The 19,418-nt window shown below is 37.5% G+C and overlaps 1 protein-coding gene across 2 annotated transcripts in view; it reads left to right on the top strand.

The window, feature by feature from the left end:
* Nucleotides 1-19,418, top strand: part of LOC136878982 (rab5 GDP/GTP exchange factor) — a 150,177-nt gene that overhangs the window by 83,036 nt on the left and 47,723 nt on the right. For both annotated transcript variants that reach the window (XM_067152643.2, XM_067152642.2), the window contains exon 6: nucleotides 4,792-4,889. In XM_067152643.2, coding sequence (XP_067008744.2) covers nucleotides 4,792-4,889 — 98 coding nt within the window. The remainder of the gene's footprint in view (nucleotides 1-4,791; nucleotides 4,890-19,418) is intronic.

Here is a 19,418-nt window from a genome sequence, read left to right on the forward strand (position 1 = left end):
GCCAGCATTTCGCTCCAGTGTGCTAAGTTGGGCTCATCAGTTGGTAAATAGCACACCCAGCAAGACGCATGGCTAGTGCATACCATGGAGGCCACTGCGTAGGCTACTTGGAGCCACCGACAGTGCCAATGCACTATGAGAGACTAAGTCTCTTAGTCTCATGGGAATCAACATCTATATCACGAGAGGTTATGGCGGGAATGCTCACGGCGTCGATACGTCAGCTCTGCTATTTAGGGATTTTGATAATGTGTGTGGCTGGTAAATGCTAACAGATGATCGTGAGAGTAACTTAAAGCATTGAATTTTCATTTTACTCAACAGATATATCCACCAGCCTTATGAAATAATTTTATTTTCGACAAATGAAATCTGTCGACCGTGAATGTTTATGTTGTGGTTGTTTGAAGTTGTTATTGTATGGATCTGTTTTTGGTTGGCTTATGAATACAACACTTTGATCATGCTCTCAGTTTAGTTTAGAGTTTTTTGTTTCTTTGGTATATCGTGTGTTCGCTGTACTTCCCAAATTATAAATATACATCTTCTCATTACTCTGTCGTTACACGTGCTTGTGTCATCTTTTTCTTATAATGGCTGGGCCATGTTCAAGACTGAATGATTCCAACATCCTTGAATTTTCAGAGTAATAGTGACATTTTTGTTGAAAGTGATTCCCATTATGTGGGAAGTGACTATTTTACTCCTGAAGATTTTCGCACAGTCACAGCTGCTCACCGTGCATCGGACCGTGAAGAACCTGACATCGATGACAGTTACATGTACAGTGAATAACTTTGTCATATTTCATGAGTGAATTGCATCACACACATCATATTGATACCAAATTATACAGAATTAAATGTTCTTTCTTTCCGGTTTAGGAGTAAAGAAGAAAGACGCAATAAGGTCTTATCTTTCTTACCTCTGTGGGTGGGGGTGGTAGAATAACACCCACGGTATCCCTTGGCTGTCGTAAGAGGCGACTAAAGGGGACCCCAGGGGCTTTGAACTTTGGAGCGTGGATTGGCGACCACGGGGCCCTTAGCTGAGTCCTGGCACTGCTTCCACTTACTTGTGCTAGGCTCCTCACTTTCTTCTATCCTATCCGACCTCCCTTGGTCAACTCTTGTTCTTTTCTGACCCCGATGCTATTAGGTTTGGGAAGGCTAGGGAGTCTTTCATTTTCACGCCCTTCATGGCTCTTGTCTTCCTTTGGCCGATATCTTCATTTTTTGAAGTGTCGGATCCCTTCCCTTTTTCCCTCTGATTAGTGTTATATAGAGGATGGTTGCCTAGTTATACTTCCTCTTAAAACAATAATCACCACCACCACCACTACCACTCTTTTCTTTCATTCAAAACTAATTTATTTTTCAAATTTTTTTTAAAAATGTAATATTTTTTCGCGGTTTCACCAATAATAATATGTCCAAAGTATATTCATTTCCGTAATGCTCATAGTTTCCTATGTTAGTTTCCTATATTAGAGTGATTTAATTTAATATGTGTTAAACTGTTTATGTGTTGATTTTTTGTAATTTGGTTCAAAAAACACAAAAATTTGTTTGAGCTGCTTCGAGCAAACCCCTGCATATAGGCTGAGTGCAAGAGGGTTAATTAAGGTCACGGCCACTTTTTTCACATTCCTAGCCATTTCCTGAAATATCGTCGCCATAAGACCTATCTGTATCGGTGCGACGTAAAGCCAATTGTAAAAACAATTTTTTTTGTTAGTCCCGTTCTGTTTCTCAAAAATTTCATCTCACTGGCCTGGGTCCTGCTTTTCTCTCTTCCCCTTATTGCCTGAGTTTCTGAAACAAATGTCAATATTGGGATATATATTTTCATAAGAACATCAACACTTGTACTGTGTTTGAGATCACAAGGACCCTTAATTTTACAGAAACACCAGTAGATGTAATGTTACAATTTGAAAAAAAGAATCAAATATATCATATACACAAATAAAAACCTGATTGGACACACTTAAAACTCATACTTCATGGGAGAAAATTTTTTTTCTACTTGTTTAATGTTGTACTAACACATTGAAGGTTTTTGGTGACGGAAGGGTGGGAAGGGGTTAGGATTGGGAAGGTAGCGCCTGTGGCCTTAGTAAAGGTACAGCCCCAGCATTTTCCTGGTGTGAAAATGGGAAACCACGGAAAACCATCTTCAGGACTGCTGACGGTGGGATTCAAACCCACTATCCCCTGAATGCAAGCTCACAGCTACACGACCCTAACTGCATGGCCAACTCGCTCGATGGGAGAAATATACAACAGTTTCATAGTGATTATGAACCTGCAATATACAGTAACGGGGTAGGTTGGAAAGCCAGAGTTCATGTTGCATTTCATTGCTTGAAAGCTTCATTGTTTTGTCACGACTATATCAGAATATAGTAACAAGCTTAGTGAAGTATTTGAATCAAATTCAGACCCTCGTTCCATTTTATATAATTATATTCTGAAGCCTGATGAGACATCTCTTGTGAAGTTTATCAAATCTATTTTTATTTAAAACAAAAACAAAAGTCTTAACTTGCTTGCTTGTGCATGTAGGAAGCTGATGGTTATCATTTGTAGTAACAAATCTCTCCTGTTCTTCTTCTTTTTCGCATCTTGTCCCTTGTGTGGGGTTGGCACCTTGACAGTGATGTTTCCATAGCACCGTGTCTTGTTCACCCTCAGTAGTCAGTACGAGTTCTACCACATCCATTTTGATCTTCCAGTCCAAAGTCAGTTTCGGTCTTCGAAAGCCTCTTCTTTCTCCCTTCTGCTTCTCCATAACTCACCTCCGGGTTTGATTCCCAGCAGGATTGGGAATTTTAAGGGGGGACGTCCAATATGCATGTGCACGGAAAATATCATATATCTCCCATACCACAGTTCACATACACATGAAAATTGACAGGCCCATTACTAGTGCAATTAGCTGCAAGTTCTGCAATTTTCAGATTTCTACCTAAAAATTTTGAGTTTATGTTGAAATTCCAAATTTTAATTTTAAATACTAATTTATGTATCTTTTTTCAGGAAACCTTCAAATCAAATTTTCTGAAAATAGAAATTTAAACTCAGTAATAGTGTTTAAACAAATAGGCGCAAGGATATTTTTCTTTGTATAATATCAACATTCTAAAATTTTGCATTTAAAAACTTAGTGAAAAATGTTTAAAAAAATGCCATTCTAAAATGTTATTTTGTCACATATACCATTTCTGTTGCAGTAAAACATGTATTCTTATTAGTTTATTAAGTGTAAAAAATTTTGTTCAGCTACCTTTCATAATGTCAGAAAAAAAATGAACATTTGTTAAAAAATGGAAATACCGGAAATCATCAATGAAAGTTTTCACTCATAAAACTCTATTTATTGAGCTAAAATGCTCCAGGACTGTAGTCTTGTCTTCTGCATATCCTGCTCTTCTCTTTTCACCCCTCTTTTGTTGCTTTCTTTGTTTCATTCCAGCCAGAACCTCAGTTTCGACTGCAGCTACACTATTTTGGTCGATAGTTCTGAGGATGCGGCATGTGCAGATTCCAGTCTTGAAGTCCATATTTAGAATGGTATTAATTATTCCTTCATTTTCATCATTGTAGACAAGAACAGTATCATTGTGGTAATTTTGACAGTGGTGAAGGAGCAAAAGGACATCGTATCCATATCATTGACATCAGGGATTCATTGTGATTTTCTGTTTTCCTGTGGAGACATCGGCGAAGAAGGTGGGATTTCGAAAGGGCTTGGTAGACTGGCTTTATTGCTGGTTCAGGTATACTGTGGTACTGGATCACTATCTTCTTCCACTTCAACACTGTAATAATTTGTCACTTTCCAAGCGTTTCTTAAGCTTGTGTGGAGATACTAGCCACAACGTTATTTACATGACTTTTGCCAGGTTCACATTTCGTCCTCTGAACATTATTGATCAGAGATTTCTTGTGTTTCCTAAAAATTCTGTTACTTCTAGGCATATTAGTTGTTACCCAGAACACTGCTCAGATAAAGAATCAACAATATATAGCAAGTCACATGGCAACCAGAGAGATGTCAACTAAAGCAATACTCGCACCAATTTCACAGCCTTCTAAATCATAAACACAGTTGTGAACTTTGTGGTCACATTGTAGTTATATTATACCTTCTAGTACAGAATTCTGCTAATATGCAAGGATAAATAGCAATAAATACAAGAAAACCTGAACTGGTACGACTGCATGTTGTGAAAAGTGGGTGTGGCCTATGTGTATGTGCATCAACAGTTTTAAGTTATTTAATAGACTTAGAGATTTAATTCACATTCCAAACTTTGGTAATATAAATCTGTAAAGGCTAAGCAACGAAATATGAGAATATAAAAAAGTTGATATTTTGGTGTATTTCATTGATAACCGTCTTTGATTAATTTTGCTGGCACGAGGACTGGGTGTATGTATCGTCTTCATCATCATTTCATCCTCATTACGACGCGCATGTCGCCTATGGGCGTCATACCAAAAGAACTGGCGAGGCAAACATGTCCTTGGACACTCCCGGCACTAAAGCCATGTGCCATTTCATTTCTCCTGAGCAAGTGCCCTTCTTCCCTTCTTTGCACATAGCCATACCAGAAGAGTTTTGTCTCCCTTACCTTGTCAGTAATGCTTGTGGATTTCATTTCTGCCTGAATGTCTTCTGTCTCTCTATTAGGTTTAAAATTACAAATAATGTAAAGCATTTATTTGGGTTATTTTTTTAATGTTTTATTTGGTACCAAAATAATTTTGTGCTTTCCTATTTCAGAATACGTCAGTTAAGTTGGGTTAATGCTAAGCATTTAGAATGTAGAATAAACGAAACTCAGTCTGAAGTATGGGACTTGGTGTACACTGCTATAACAGGTGAGAAAAAGTGTAGCCGTCATTATAATATTTTAAAACTTTTACTCAATTTTACATAATGAACTTATGAAATTTTATATTTATTGAATAGATTACTAATATATCATCATCATCATCATGTTGGCCTTTGACAAAATCTGTTGGGACCATAAGCCTCTCCACTGTCTTCTGTCTGTCCACATTCTGTTCTCTTCTATATTTCTCTGTCCTCTGGCCTCTATACCCTTCTTAACTCCTTGCAGCTGTCTGTGAAAGATCCTTCTTGGCAATCCATCCTCATTCATTCTCTGCATGTATCCTTCCCTGTAATCTCGATCTTTCTGTTGTGTGTGTTAGGGTTTTTCTCTTCTCTCTCTCTCTATAACAGATGAAAAGCATCTGTTCATACTTGTCACGCCAGTCATACAGTACTCCTATAGAACCTCATCTCTCAAGCCTTTATTCTACTATTATCTCCTTCAATACCCATGTCTCTGATGTGGAAGTCAGTATGGAAACATAGTAGGTGTTATGTAAAATCTGTCAGCTCCTCCATTGTACTTCTCTTCTCCCTATAAAAACCTCTTACACACTTAAAGAATTGGTCTGCTTTTCTGCTCTGTTCATTTATTTCCCTCCTGTTTCTACCACTTTCTGCAATGACACTTCCAAAATATTTAAAACTGTCTACTTTCTGTAGTTCCTCTCTTCTATATATTATTTCTATGTCTGGTGTATTCTTATTTCGTGTTGTGATGGCTACTTCACTCTTATCTGTTGAGAACTTCGTTCCATATATGGAGACTACCACACTTCTTCTCATGCTTCTTGTATTTCTTCCTCACAATCACCTGATATGATCAGATCATCTGGGAACAGCATTGCTTTCATTTTATTTTCTCCAGATCTTCCAGCTTCTCACACCTGAAAGAAAGATAGATCAGGATCCCGATCACTGTAATGAATAATAGGGATGAATGAGTCTTTTCTTTCCAAAGCCCACTCGCTAACTTGAAGCTTGCTACCTTCTGTCCTGCCACCTTCACACAGCTCTCACTTCTTCCATATGTGCTCCTAACCCTCTCAATGATTTACTCCTTCTTACCAGTCATTGATGTTATATTCATGATTTCAAACCATAGTTCCATCCATCCAGATTATTGTTGCTTGTTTCTCAAGTGATTGAGAACATCACCGGCTTGCTAAGCCTGTTGTAACTTCTCCAAAGCACTGTTAGCTGCCATTGTGTCAGGATTCCTGTAGGGATATCACAGCTATCATAGTGGCCCTAGAACACACAAAGTCGTTGCTGTATTTCACCCCTACTGTTGGATCCCTGCTTCGTGACATTGCCCGTCTCCCATGAAGTGTTGAACATTACATGGTACAAATCTCATGTTATGGTCCGTATTGAAATGTACATAAAGTCAAATAATAATACTAGATTATAAATTCCACCTGTTCAATACATAAGAGTTTTTAATTTAAATTTAAGAAATATTTCTTAACATATTAGATATAGGGACATGTTTCATCCATAATGAGGGCATCATCAGCCTAAAAATCTCACACCTGAAAGAAAGATAGATCAGGATCCCGATCACTCTTACTGTCCAAAACATAAACAAGAGGATACTGTTTTAGGTACAAATGTGTATAAAATGACTTGTTACCACATTTTTAAAAGCAAGACATTCGTAGAGATCTACAATAAGGATTGATTGTGGGACTTTATCATAGGTGTGCTTATAACTACTATATTCTGCTTGCTAGTCATTTTATACACATTTTTACTAAACAGTATCCTCTTGTTTATGTTTGGGGCGTGTAAGAGTGATTGAGATCCTGATCTATCTTTCTTTCAGGTGTGAGATTTTTAGGCTGATGATGCCCTCATTATGGGTGAAACATGTCCCTATATCTAATATGTTAAGAACTATTTCTTAAATTTAAATAAAAAACTCTTATGTATTAAACAGGTGGAATTTATAATCTAGTATTATTATTTGACTTTATGGGAGACAGTTTATAAATATACAGTACAATACATAAAAGTAGAAATTGCTTTTCCAAAAATGAAATATATATTTCTGCACATCAAACCAGTTTTGCATCACCTTTGTAGTTTATAGCCCATGACAGTTAACACAGCAAATGAACCTGATTCATGTAAGTATACATTTGCATATTCCTGCTCAGCAAACCTAAACTGAAAACCAGATAACATCAATTGGCTGCTCAGTTGGAGTTTATCAATCTTGACGGTGGATAACTCATCTCGTTTGTTCAGATGCATGCTTGAATCTATCTTGGTGTGCTGTTCACGAGGTCCTCGAACTGTTCTTTGGCCAGTTTGACCCATTCGTTAATGGCTATTCCGTGTGAGTTTTACAGGTTATTTGGCCGTTCAAGATGTGTACTTGTTTCAATTTATCTGAGACATGTTCAATAGGCTTCATGTCTCAATACGTCCGTTTGGATGATGCAGTACCACCGTGACAAATGAAGTTATTAACACTAACTGCTTAATGGACATGCAAGTTATCATCCATTAAGATGAACTCTGATACTGTATGATTTCCTTTAAATATGTTAGTCTGCTACTTTGATCAAGTGCAATAATTTAAGTAAATAGGGAAAATATTGAACTAAAATTCTCAGTATTCTCTCTCTAGAATCTTATAATGTCAGTGATCCAATTTTTTTCCAACAGCATAATTTTTTCCTTTTTTAGATATGTTAGACTGAGTGGCTCAGACAGTAGGCTTGACCCCAGATCGGTGGTATTTGAAGGTGTCCAGATACATCCGCCTTATGTCAATAGAATTATCAGCACATTTTAAACTGTAGTGAGGCACGCTTAATTCTGTAATACTAGCGGTCGCATGTTGGTCATTTTCCCGCCCTTGATTTTTGTGTCGAAATTGCTGCCTACATTGTATACATGGCTCATACAACCTTGTAAGTCATAAAGAGGATTAAGAAATGAACTACAAACTGTTTCAAATGATGTCACTACTTTTTCTTTCTTTTATGTTTGTTATTGCCTCCTCTTGTGTGCGTAGTAACAATAAAAGTCCTACCGGTATCTGATAAATCACTCCCAAAGTTAGCCTCCTCATCAGAAAATTCGTTCTTGGTGTCCGTGTTATGATCACGTTCTTGCAAAATATTTTCTTGCCCTGATTCATATCCACTAATTTGGTCTTTATCAAGGATATCTTGTTAAGGCTTCATAAAATCAAGGAAGTCCACCAACTATAAAGAAAATGTACAATGTAGTACTCGGAATTGCAGAATGAAAACTCTCCATTGCTACAAAAATCTTACCTTCCTTACAAGGCGCACCACAGGCTAAACAACCGGCCCTGTGTTTATCAACACTTCGCTCAAGAACAAAGCAACAAATATAAATAATATTGACTGGAATTTATAGTTTAACAAAGGAACAGAAGCTACAGTGGGAAACAACAGTGTAGGAGAATTTGATGAGTATTATCACTGAGAGAAGGAAAAATGGCAGCGAAGGGTCTGACGTGCAACTAACTAAGGGTTAAAAGAACTCCTGCAGTTCAGAATTCTGGTAATTTGGCATCTTCAAAAACTAAGTAGTGAGGTGTAAAACCAGTAGCATTATTATTGTAACATAACTTCTCGGGAATCTCATTCCTGCTGCCTGTATTCAATGTTTATCCTTTATCATTGACTATGTCTAGGCTGCATATCGTATTAGGTATGAAATATGTCTTGTACATTATTTCTGTAGCCTTTTTTGGTACATATCTGTTTCATAAGTGGAATGATAGAAAACATTCTCTACTTATATTCTCCTGATGATTTCTGTATCAACTCATGAATTTTCAGGATGAACTGTACTGTAAAACACCCTATACCCTTTCTTCAGGTTTCTTTCCCCTCTTCCTCTCCATTTTGTTTCACTAAGACCAAGGATAGCTATGTCCTTCTCTTTCATGAACTCTGTCAGTTATTCGGCCTTATCTGTCAAGGTTAGGGTGTTGATCGTTCTGATATCAGCTCATACCCATGTAAGTTGTCGGCAAAGTTGCTGTAACTGATCATGCAGCACATGCCTCAAATTCTGCAAGCAGTGCCTTGTACTGTGTCACGTGAATTATCTCTCCCCTGGTCAACAATTCACAAGATTTTGTGGTTCATTTTATACTTGTATCCCTACAAGATTCATACTACGCACCAATTGAAACCCATAGATATTCAACAATGTCCTCCAGTTTTTGGCATGCATGGAAGTGGATACCATGTGGCCGGGGAATATTCTGTGGACTGACGAGGTGCATTTTACTCTGGATGGTCCAGTGGATTCACAAAACTGTCGCATATGGGGTTCGACTCATCCACATGTTGTGCTGGAACGTTGTCTACGAGATACATAAGGCCGGGAAATACAGCTCACTAGACTCGGCCTCGAGATACTTCCGACAAGCGCCGCTAGAATTCTCTTTACTGATCTGTCTCGTCCGTTCATTGCAACACGTTCCAGTATGAAAACCTATAAAAATTCATTAAAACTAGCAATTTCACAAGACACCAAACAGATGTGTGATTAAAAAAATGGATTAAGAGTAGTTGTATGACTTAACTTTCTACAATGTATTTCTTACACTTTGCTTAAACGAAATAAATAATTCACGAAAGAAGCAGGGAAGTCTATTAGCGAGTTTGTCACTTCTTCCCGTTTTCTCTAAATCTGCCTCAGTGTACCCGGTCAACTGATCGAGATTGCGCTCATAAATAACTTCGAATTTAATCACCATCTTTTAAATTATCAGCTATCCTACCTTTTCCTCCACACATCTGATGTTGCGACATTTGTATTGAAGCCAGTGTTTGGAGAGCGATGTTATGCCCGTTTCTCCATTAGAAAATCCTGTATAATTTTTCAGAATCTTCTGATGTGGTACAATTAGACAGTGCAAGGATCTCAAATCTATAGCCGTAGGTGCTTTCCTGTGCCAGAGGACACAAATTTTTAGCGTCGTTTCTCCGTATTTCACTTTTTCTTTCCGTAAGATTCAGTTTATTCTAACAGGAATAAAGCTCCTAAATGATCACTTGTACTATTATTTTCAACTTGGTTTACTTTTTGGTGAAGTTCAGATACCGGTACCTTAAATCATTTTTCTGATTTCATTACCGTATCCTACTTCTCAAGATAAAGATTGTTTTCCATAATCTGGCATTTGAAATCTCATCAACATATATTTAGATTTCCTTGACATAGAAACGAGACTTGTAGGTACTTTATTTGTTTGTTTGTGGGTGTCGTAGATCTGTTATCTGGTGAAAATATGGTATGTGTCTCGTTATCTGAATCAGAAATTTGACTAAATTTTGATGGCAATACGTCATTTCTTGGAGCTGGAGCCTTCCTACATTTGACACTTTCCTGTTATGAACAGGATATACACTAAAAACAGAAAGAACTTCGTTGGGGAGAATTTGCTTGATTGAAATGCTTACACTGAAATCTGATGTATTAAAATGCAAGCTATATACTCGTGCCTCGAAACAGCTTTCTGCATTTCCCTCCTAAACTGCACTTTGAAGGGAAATTATGGAACGTCACATTTTCTTGCCTTTTTTTTTGCTATTTGTTTTACGTCGCACCGACACCGATAGGTCTTATGGCTATTGTTTATAAGTTTCATTTCCGTATTGATGGATATTACTTTACATAAAAACAATATATATACAATTCTCCACCTTATCAATACGAATTTATTTTACATTACAAATATTCAAGACTAGTTTCGACCCCTATGGGGTCATCCTCAGTTGACATGCATTGTAAATTGTTCATAAAAACATCACGTATAGTGGTAAAAGTTAGACTAGTTTAGGCTGATCATTAATGTTTGGTATGTCTAGTACATGACTAGTGTGCATTGTTCATAAAGACATATATTACCTTACTGCTACTACTATCCAAATTTAAATTATATAGTATGGAACACAGATATGTTTGTGTAACTCAACAGTGACAAGTTCAAATATTTACAGAATTGGCTGTTGATTAGTCACATGATATTACAGAACACAGGCTTGAACATTTTTGATTTAAGTGTCAGTGCAACATCTTGCTTTTATACATACTAGAAGCTAAATTCATTTTGTAAAGTCATTACATTCTGATTGGAACTTAGTGTGAGGTTAAAGTTGAATAAAATATATGCTAATGTGGACATTAAAATATTGTTAAAATGGGCATATAATCAAAAACAATGGTATGTATGCCACACATGTCTAGTATAAAAACTCATTACATTGATGCTGTTAGTGTGCAGTACAGCATATACACTGATTTGGCATAAATGGATTTGTATATATATTGTTCCAACAAAGTGGATCCATAAAAAGTATAGGTAATTAGTATTATAATGATCCACTGCAAATTAGGTAATGCTGTTGTATTATCTGAAGATCTATTGGCAGCTACAGATATTAAAGTTATTAAAAATGTTAATGGAACATGTTTTCTTCCGTAGACGCGATGTTTAAGATTGGTGGCATTAGTCAAATATGATGAAAGTTATGCGTCTTGGTGCACGTTGGTTAGTTCTGGAAGCTTGTATGTAATGAGCAACCAAGGTGGAGTGTCTGGAAATAGAAATAAAAGTGTGATAATGTTGTGGATAGAAAGTGTGATAGTGAAACGTATGTCGTTTACTTACGTAAAGTGCTGGAGCCGTGCGTTCTTAGTAGCTGCCTGTTGGGATCTGGTGCGCGTAGCTCTGAGATTGTAGTTAGCGGCGGTGGAGGGGAGGTTTGGGGGGATAGGTGGAGTGTTAGTAATAGGAGTGGGGTTGGAGGGGGGAGGGTTTTTAGGCGGTTGATTTGAACATATCGATTTTTGCTTGTTTATTCTTTTGATATAGAAATCTTTTAATAAGGGAATTACTGCATGAAAAAGGATGTTATTTCTGTCTATACTTTCATTTAGGTTGGAGTTTGGATTCACATATTTGTCTAAATTTATGTAAAATTCTTCTATTATACTGAGTAAGGGACTTTTTGGGTTCATGTTAAGGATTTGCATGTCGTTCTTAATGTCTGTGAAATTATGTTTTTGATCGTCAATATGCTGACCCATAGCCGAAAAATGTCTGTGCTTGACGGCGTTTACATGTTCATTATATCGTATTAAAAAACTTCTACCGGTAAGTCCTATATAGCTGGCTTGGCAGTCGTTACATTTTAGGCGATAGACTCCTGAATGATTGTATTTATTCGTGTTATTAACTAATTTGGAATTGTATAGTATGTTGGTGTTGTTGCGTGCCGTTTTATATGCTATTTTTAGGCCTTGTTTTTTGAAGATGTTTGTTATGGGATGTATATGGTTATTGTTATAAGTAAACAGTGCATATTCTTTTTTATTTTTAGTGATTCTAGTTAGCTTGGTTTTAGGTTGATTTTTGACTTTATTGATGATCCGGTTTATCATTTCTCTTTTGTATCCATTTTGTTTTGCTATTTCAGCAAAACAAAATGGATACAAAAGAGAAATGATAAACCGGATCATCAATAAAGTCAAAAATCAACCTAAAACCAAGCTAACTAGAATCACTAAAAATAAAAAAGAATATGCACTGTTTACTTATAACAATAACCATATACATCCCATAACAAACATCTTCAAAAAACAAGGCCTAAAAATAGCATATAAAACGGCACGCAACAACACCAACATACTATACAATTCCAAATTAGTTAATAACACGAATAAATACAATCATTCAGGAGTCTATCGCCTAAAATGTAACGACTGCCAAGCCAGCTATATAGGACTTACCGGTAGAAGTTTTTTAATACGATATAATGAACATGTAAACGCCGTCAAGCACAGACATTTTTCGGCTATGGGTCAGCATATTGACGATCAAAAACATAATTTCACAGACATTAAGAACGACATGCAAATCCTTAACATGAACCCAAAAAGTCCCTTACTCAGTATAATAGAAGAATTTTACATAAATTTAGACAAATATGTGAATCCAAACTCCAACCTAAATGAAAGTATAGACAGAAATAACATCCTTTTTCATGCAGTAATTCCCTTATTAAAAGATTTCTATATCAAAAGAATAAACAAGCAAAAATCGATATGTTCAAATCAACCGCCTAAAAACCCTCCCCCCTCCAACCCCACTCCTATTACTAACACTCCACCTATCCCCCCAAACCTCCCCTCCACCGCCGCTAACTACAATCTCAGAGCTACGCGCACCAGATCCCAACAGGCAGCTACTAAGAACGCACGGCTCCAGCACTTTACGTAAGTAAACGACATACGTTTCACTATCACACTTTCTATCCACAACATTATCACACTTTTATTTCTATTTCCAGACACTCCACCTTGGTTGCTCATTACATACAAGCTTCCAGAACTAACCAACGTGCACCAAGACGCATAACTTTCATCATATTTGACTAATGCCACCAATCTTAAACATCGCGTCTACGGAAGAAAACATGTTCCATTAACATTTTTAATAACTTTAATATCTGTAGCTGCCAATAGATCTTCAGATAATACAACAGCATTACCTAATTTGCAGTGGATCATTATAATACTAATTACCTATACTTTTTATGGATCCACTTTGTTGGAACAATATATATACAAATCCATTTATGCCAAATCAGTGTATATGCTGTACTGCACACTAACAGCATCAATGTAATGAGTTTTTATACTAGACATGTGTGGCATACATACCATTGTTTTTGATTATATGCCCATTTTAACAATATTTTAATGTCCACATTAGCATATATTTTATTCAACTTTAACCTCACACTAAGTTCCAATCAGAATGTAATGACTTTACAAAATGAATTTAGCTTCTAGTATGTATAAAAGCAAGATGTTGCACTGACACTTAAATCAAAAATGTTCAAGCCTGTGTTCTGTAATATCATGTGACTAATCAACAGCCAATTCTGTAAATATTTGAACTTGTCACTGTTGAGTTACACAAACATATCTGTGTTCCATACTATATAATTTAAATTTGGATAGTAGTAGCAGTAAGGTAATATATGTCTTTATGAACAATGCACACTAGTCATGTACTAGACATACCAAACATTAATGATCAGCCTAAACTAGTCTAACTTTTACCACTATACGTGATGTTTTTATGAACAATTTACAATGCATGTCAACTGAGGATGACCCCATAGGGGTCGAAACTAGTCTTGAATATTTGTAATGTAAAATAAATTCGTATTGATAAGGTGGAGAATTGTATATATATTGTTTTTATGTAAAGGTCTTATGGCGACGATGGGATAGGAAAGACCTAGGAATGGGAAGGAAATGGCCGTGCCCTTAATTAAGGTACAGCCCCAGCATTTGCCTGGCAAGAAAATAGGAAACCACGGAAAACCATCTTCAGGGCTGCCGACAGTGGGATTCGAACCCACTATCACCCGGATGCGAGCTCACAGCTGCGCGCTCCTAACCGCACGGCCAACTCATCCTGTTTTCTTGCTTTTTAGCTGTAGCTGAAGTACATAGAGGTTCACAACAGTGCATCATGCTTTTCAACCTCACAGACACTCACCAACAGAAACAATACGCACAATAAATTGCATAAAATCAACACAACATCACAATTACTCCATACATCACAATGTTAAAGTCCACCAAGAGCGGAACAGAAACCTGACATCTAGCGGCCTAACCATGAACACAGTCGGGCCCGTCTTCAGCAGCAAATTAGTAGCTATGTCCCGGCGTTGTATATCTCGTAGGCAACGGCTGGAACAACCATTACACTCAGCTTATGTGACTGTTTGGTGTGGTTTCACAAGTTCCTACGTTCTTGGTCTGTTTTTCTTTGATGAGATGACACCTGATGAGCTGGCGCATTAGACGTACATCCTTGTGCAACACATGATTCCAGACCCCCTGTGGGTGGGGGACGCAGATGAAGAATGCACCCACGGTATCCCCTGCCTTTCGTAAGAGGCGACTAAAAGGGACCCAAGGGACTCTCAACTTGGGAGCGTGGGGTGGCGACCACGGGGCCCTTAGCTTAGTCCTGACATTGCTTACACTTACTTGTGCCAGGCTCCTCACATTCATCTATCCTGTCCGACCTCCCTTGGTCGACTCTTGTTCTTTTCCGATCCCGACGATATTAGACTCTGTGGGTGGGGGATGCAGATGAAAAATACACCCATGTTATCCTCTGCCTGTCATGAGAGGCGACTAAAAGGGGTGGCCAAGGGATGATGGTTTTAGAATCATGAAACTACTTTTGATTAGTACCATCACACGGGGAAAACCATGGGTCGCCTTTACTTGCGAGTAGTACCACTATATTAGGTACACAATAGGTTTGTGATTAGTAGCAGCAGAGAGTGGTTCACTGTGGGTTTCCAGTACCCGTGATTAGTACCCTTGTGAGAAACACCATGGGTCTGCGTTACCTGTGATTAGTACCCACTATATGAGGAATACCACGGGAATACCGGCGCCCGTGATTAATACACCTAGGAGAGCAACACCATCGGTTTGTGTTGCCTATGAGTGGCGCCATTATGTGAGAAACACCATAGGTCTGCGTTACCTGTACGACATACAATATTTGTGAGTAGTACCATCGTGTGTGGAACATAGTGAGTCAACCTTACTTTTGATTAGTACCCCAACATGACAAATACCATGGTTCTACTTTACTAGCGACAAGTACCATTATAAAGGGCCGTTGACCTGGATTTTTGGACCCCTTTAAACAACAAGTATCCTCGAATCAAGATTGTGCTTTAGAAGTGGTCCCTTGGTTAGTAATATTATTTTTATGATAGTTTTTGGGTCGGACCCACTGATTGTTTTAAATTCATATCCATCCATTCATTCTTCATGACCGAGCTCGATAGCTGCAGTCGTTTAAGTGCGGCCAGTATCCAGTATTCGGGAGATAGTAGGTTCGAACCCCACTGTCGGCAGCCCTGAAAATGGTTTTCCGTGGTTTCCCATTTTCACACCAGGCAAATGCTGGGGCTGTACCTTAATTAGGCCACAGCCTCTTCCTTCCCACTCCTAGCCCTCTCCTGTCCCATCGTCGCCATAAGACCTATCTGTGTCGGTGCGACGTAAAGCAACTAGCAAAAAAAAAAAAAAAGCATTCTTTATGACGTTTTTTATTTTGGTCAGTGGATGATTTTGAACTTTTAATTTGTTATTTCATTTCATACCATTACGGGCTGCTGACCTAGATGTTAGGCCCCTTCAAACAACAAGCATCATCACATGATTCAAGCCTTGCAAGAATGCAACTGTGACCATACCGTTATTTTCATGCAAAGTGGGATAACACTACATGTTGCTTGCCAGATTTAAAATTTGCTGCTAGAAACCTTCAGTAATGATTGCATCATCTCTAGGCACTTTCCACAAGCATGGCCTTCCTGGCCAGTAATTTTCAACTCTTTCCATATTACCCTCTTTTATACACCACGTTAGCACTTTTCCACTTGCTTGGCACAGCACGGTACAGCATCTTTAATGATGGAGTAGTTGAATATTGTGCACAGGGAAGCCGCTACTTTTTCCGCCCATTGCTGTAATATCCGTCTAGTTATGTTGCCTGGGCCTGTCGTAGCATGGGCCATATTTTTCTTTGGCTGGTACGCTCTGGCTGTGGAGAAGAAAAATTTGCCAAGTGTGAGGTGATGACTTGGCCAAGTACAAGTGAATGGCTGCATTTGGCGTCACATAGCTCTTTTTAAAACTCTCGCTGAAAGCCTCACACATGTGTTCTGGGTTATTTAGAACTTTACTGTTAGCATGGAAGGAGTTAGGTTTTGAGTTGTCACAATTCTTTGCCAAGAATTTTCACATTACTGTTGCTTATTTTGTGGGTGTAGTTATAAGTTTTGTGAATAAGCTGCTTCTTATCATTCCTTACTCTCTTGTACCCTTCCATGTAAGTTCTTTGTGATTCATGAGCAGGTAAAGGTTAGTGTGATATGTGTATCTTCTGTTATTAGCTGATAAAGAAACAGATCATAGAATATAGTAAGACAGTTGTTCGCAAAAATCCTCTCGCGAACAACTTTAAACCTGGAATAGGGGCTGAATATTGCCAGTCTATATTTAGATTGAATTCACCTATTACATAAATAGCCTTGTACTGGGGCTGGATTTGTTGCATACTGCTGAGTGATTGTAAGAGTTGATCATTGCTATGCTGTTCAGATTTTGGGACACTGTTTACTGATTCTGCGAGAAACTTTGCACCATTGCTTGTAAATTCCACCCATACATTCTTGGCGTCGGTCTCAAGAAGCTTCAAACGAACAGAACACAGTTCTGGTTTCATGGCAATGAGCACTTCACCTCCTGAAGTTCCTGTCTGGTCTTTCTAGAATAGAGTTTCCAAGTCCAGGAACACTTCTTAATTGTGAACGGATAATCCCAGCCATGTTTCTCCGACACACCCTATAGCTGGATTTAGCATGCTGGGCTTCATTGAGGTTCGATCTCGAGAATTGCTTTGTTGGAGCTTCAAGTCAGATTTTGAGTTTTTGATATTTTCACACTTCTCTGTGTTTTTTTTTTTTTTGTTATGTTCTTTGGTGATATCCATTGAATCTATGAGGTCATTTTGGTTACTGAATTTTGTGATTTCTATTTTCTTGCTAAGTCTCAAATGGAATTTAATTCAGGTAAAATAATACATTTTCAGCTACACAGCATTATTCTAGACACACTAACAAACCCACTGAATAATAATTGTAAAAATAAAGAGTGAGTTGGCTGTGCGTTAGGGCGGTACAGCTGTTTACTTGCATTCGGAAGATGGCAAGTTTGAATCCTACCATTGGCAGCCCTGAAATTGTTTTCAGTGGTTTCCCATTTTCAGACCAGGCTGTACCTTTATGAAGGCCACTGCTGCTACCTTCCCAATCATAGCCCTTTTTCCATCCTTCCATTGCCTAAAACCTTCAGTGTGTTATTGCGACGTTGAAACAAGTAGCAACAATAAAAATAAAAAATCTTATTCTTAGAGCAGATAAGTAAGACTGTAAGGTTGAAAATTTTCACATCTCCTTTTCTCAAAAGTAAGTGTTTTGACATAATATGTTTTGCTTGTAAACCCATGCTATCCCTTTCAGACCGTGTACGCACAATTGTGCGGGTTCGTATTTTATTTATGACTGAGCTTATTTGACGTTTTCTTGGTGCCAGACCGGACTGCAGTGCTTGTGCGGGACACGTAGTATGTACTTCAGCTGTTTTTATTTAGTACTTGACCACCAGGGGGCAGGAAGAAGAGTTTAAAAATACAGTTCATTAGGAATATGGCGGGAAGCAGTAATGCATAAAGTAAGCATTTATTTATTGCATTCATATTAATCTAGAAGCTTTACTGAATATGAGAATATAATCAATGAAGTGTGTAGATTGTGTAGCAAACGTAAATTGTGAACTTACAACATCGTACGTAATACCATGAGGTTTTGAATGTTGATACGCACAAATGTGCGGGCTAGTTTCCTTACAGTCAATGCATGCAGGAGTGCTGGGTGCTGTCACGAAAAGGACTGTGAAAGAAAAACTCGTACTCCAAATGAGAAATGTAATGTATAAGATGTTAATTCTTTAAAATCGTTCCACACTGTAAAATAGAACATTTGATCATGTACACGTGCATATTCACATGTACTGAGTTGAATTTTTTTATTTTTTTATTTTTTGCAAGTAGTGAATGAAGTCCTGACACGCACAATTGTGTGGGTTCTGTTTTTCAGCCGATAGTTCTTATTTTTTAAAATAAACTGTAAAAACATGTATTTAAGAGCATTTTAGTAAGTTTCTGATGTTTAGACACCTCCAGATTTCCTTCAGGTCTGATGACAAGCTGCTGCTGCTGCTGCCAAAAGGGCAGTAATTGCAAAACTCCTCCTCAATGTGGAAAATCTAACATTTACTTGTGTTAGAACGAAGATTTAATTGTTTTAAATTATTCCCCACTATAAAATAGAACATTTGATCATGTACATATGTATATTCACATGCATTGAGGTAATTTTTCTTTTTTGTAAGTAGTGAATTAAGTCCTGACACGCACAATTGTGCGGGTGCTTTTTTTCAGATGTTAATTTTTATTTTGTAGAATAAACTAAAAATATATGTATTTAAGAGCATTTTAGTCAGTTTTTTACATACAAACAAAAATTCACACCGCCAGTTTTCTTTCAGGTCTGAAAGGGATATAGGCCTGTTCTGTTTTATAAATAATACCGGGAGACCCAATGTTTCCGCTGTTTTATTTTTAGGAGTTTGATTTGGTTTTGAGCTCTTCAAATGTTTTATTATTATTATTATTATTATTATTATTATTATTATTATTATTATTATTATTATTAATATTATTATTATTATTCTTTCGAATGGGCCACCAGAGGACCCCGTGTCAATTTCAATTCCTTCTTCTTTGTTCTTTCCTTTTCTTCCAGTACGCTTTTATTATTATTATTATTATTATT

Source organism: Anabrus simplex, chromosome 8, assembly GCF_040414725.1.
Source record: "Anabrus simplex isolate iqAnaSimp1 chromosome 8, ASM4041472v1, whole genome shotgun sequence".
NCBI classification, from domain to species: domain Eukaryota; kingdom Metazoa; phylum Arthropoda; class Insecta; order Orthoptera; family Tettigoniidae; genus Anabrus; species Anabrus simplex.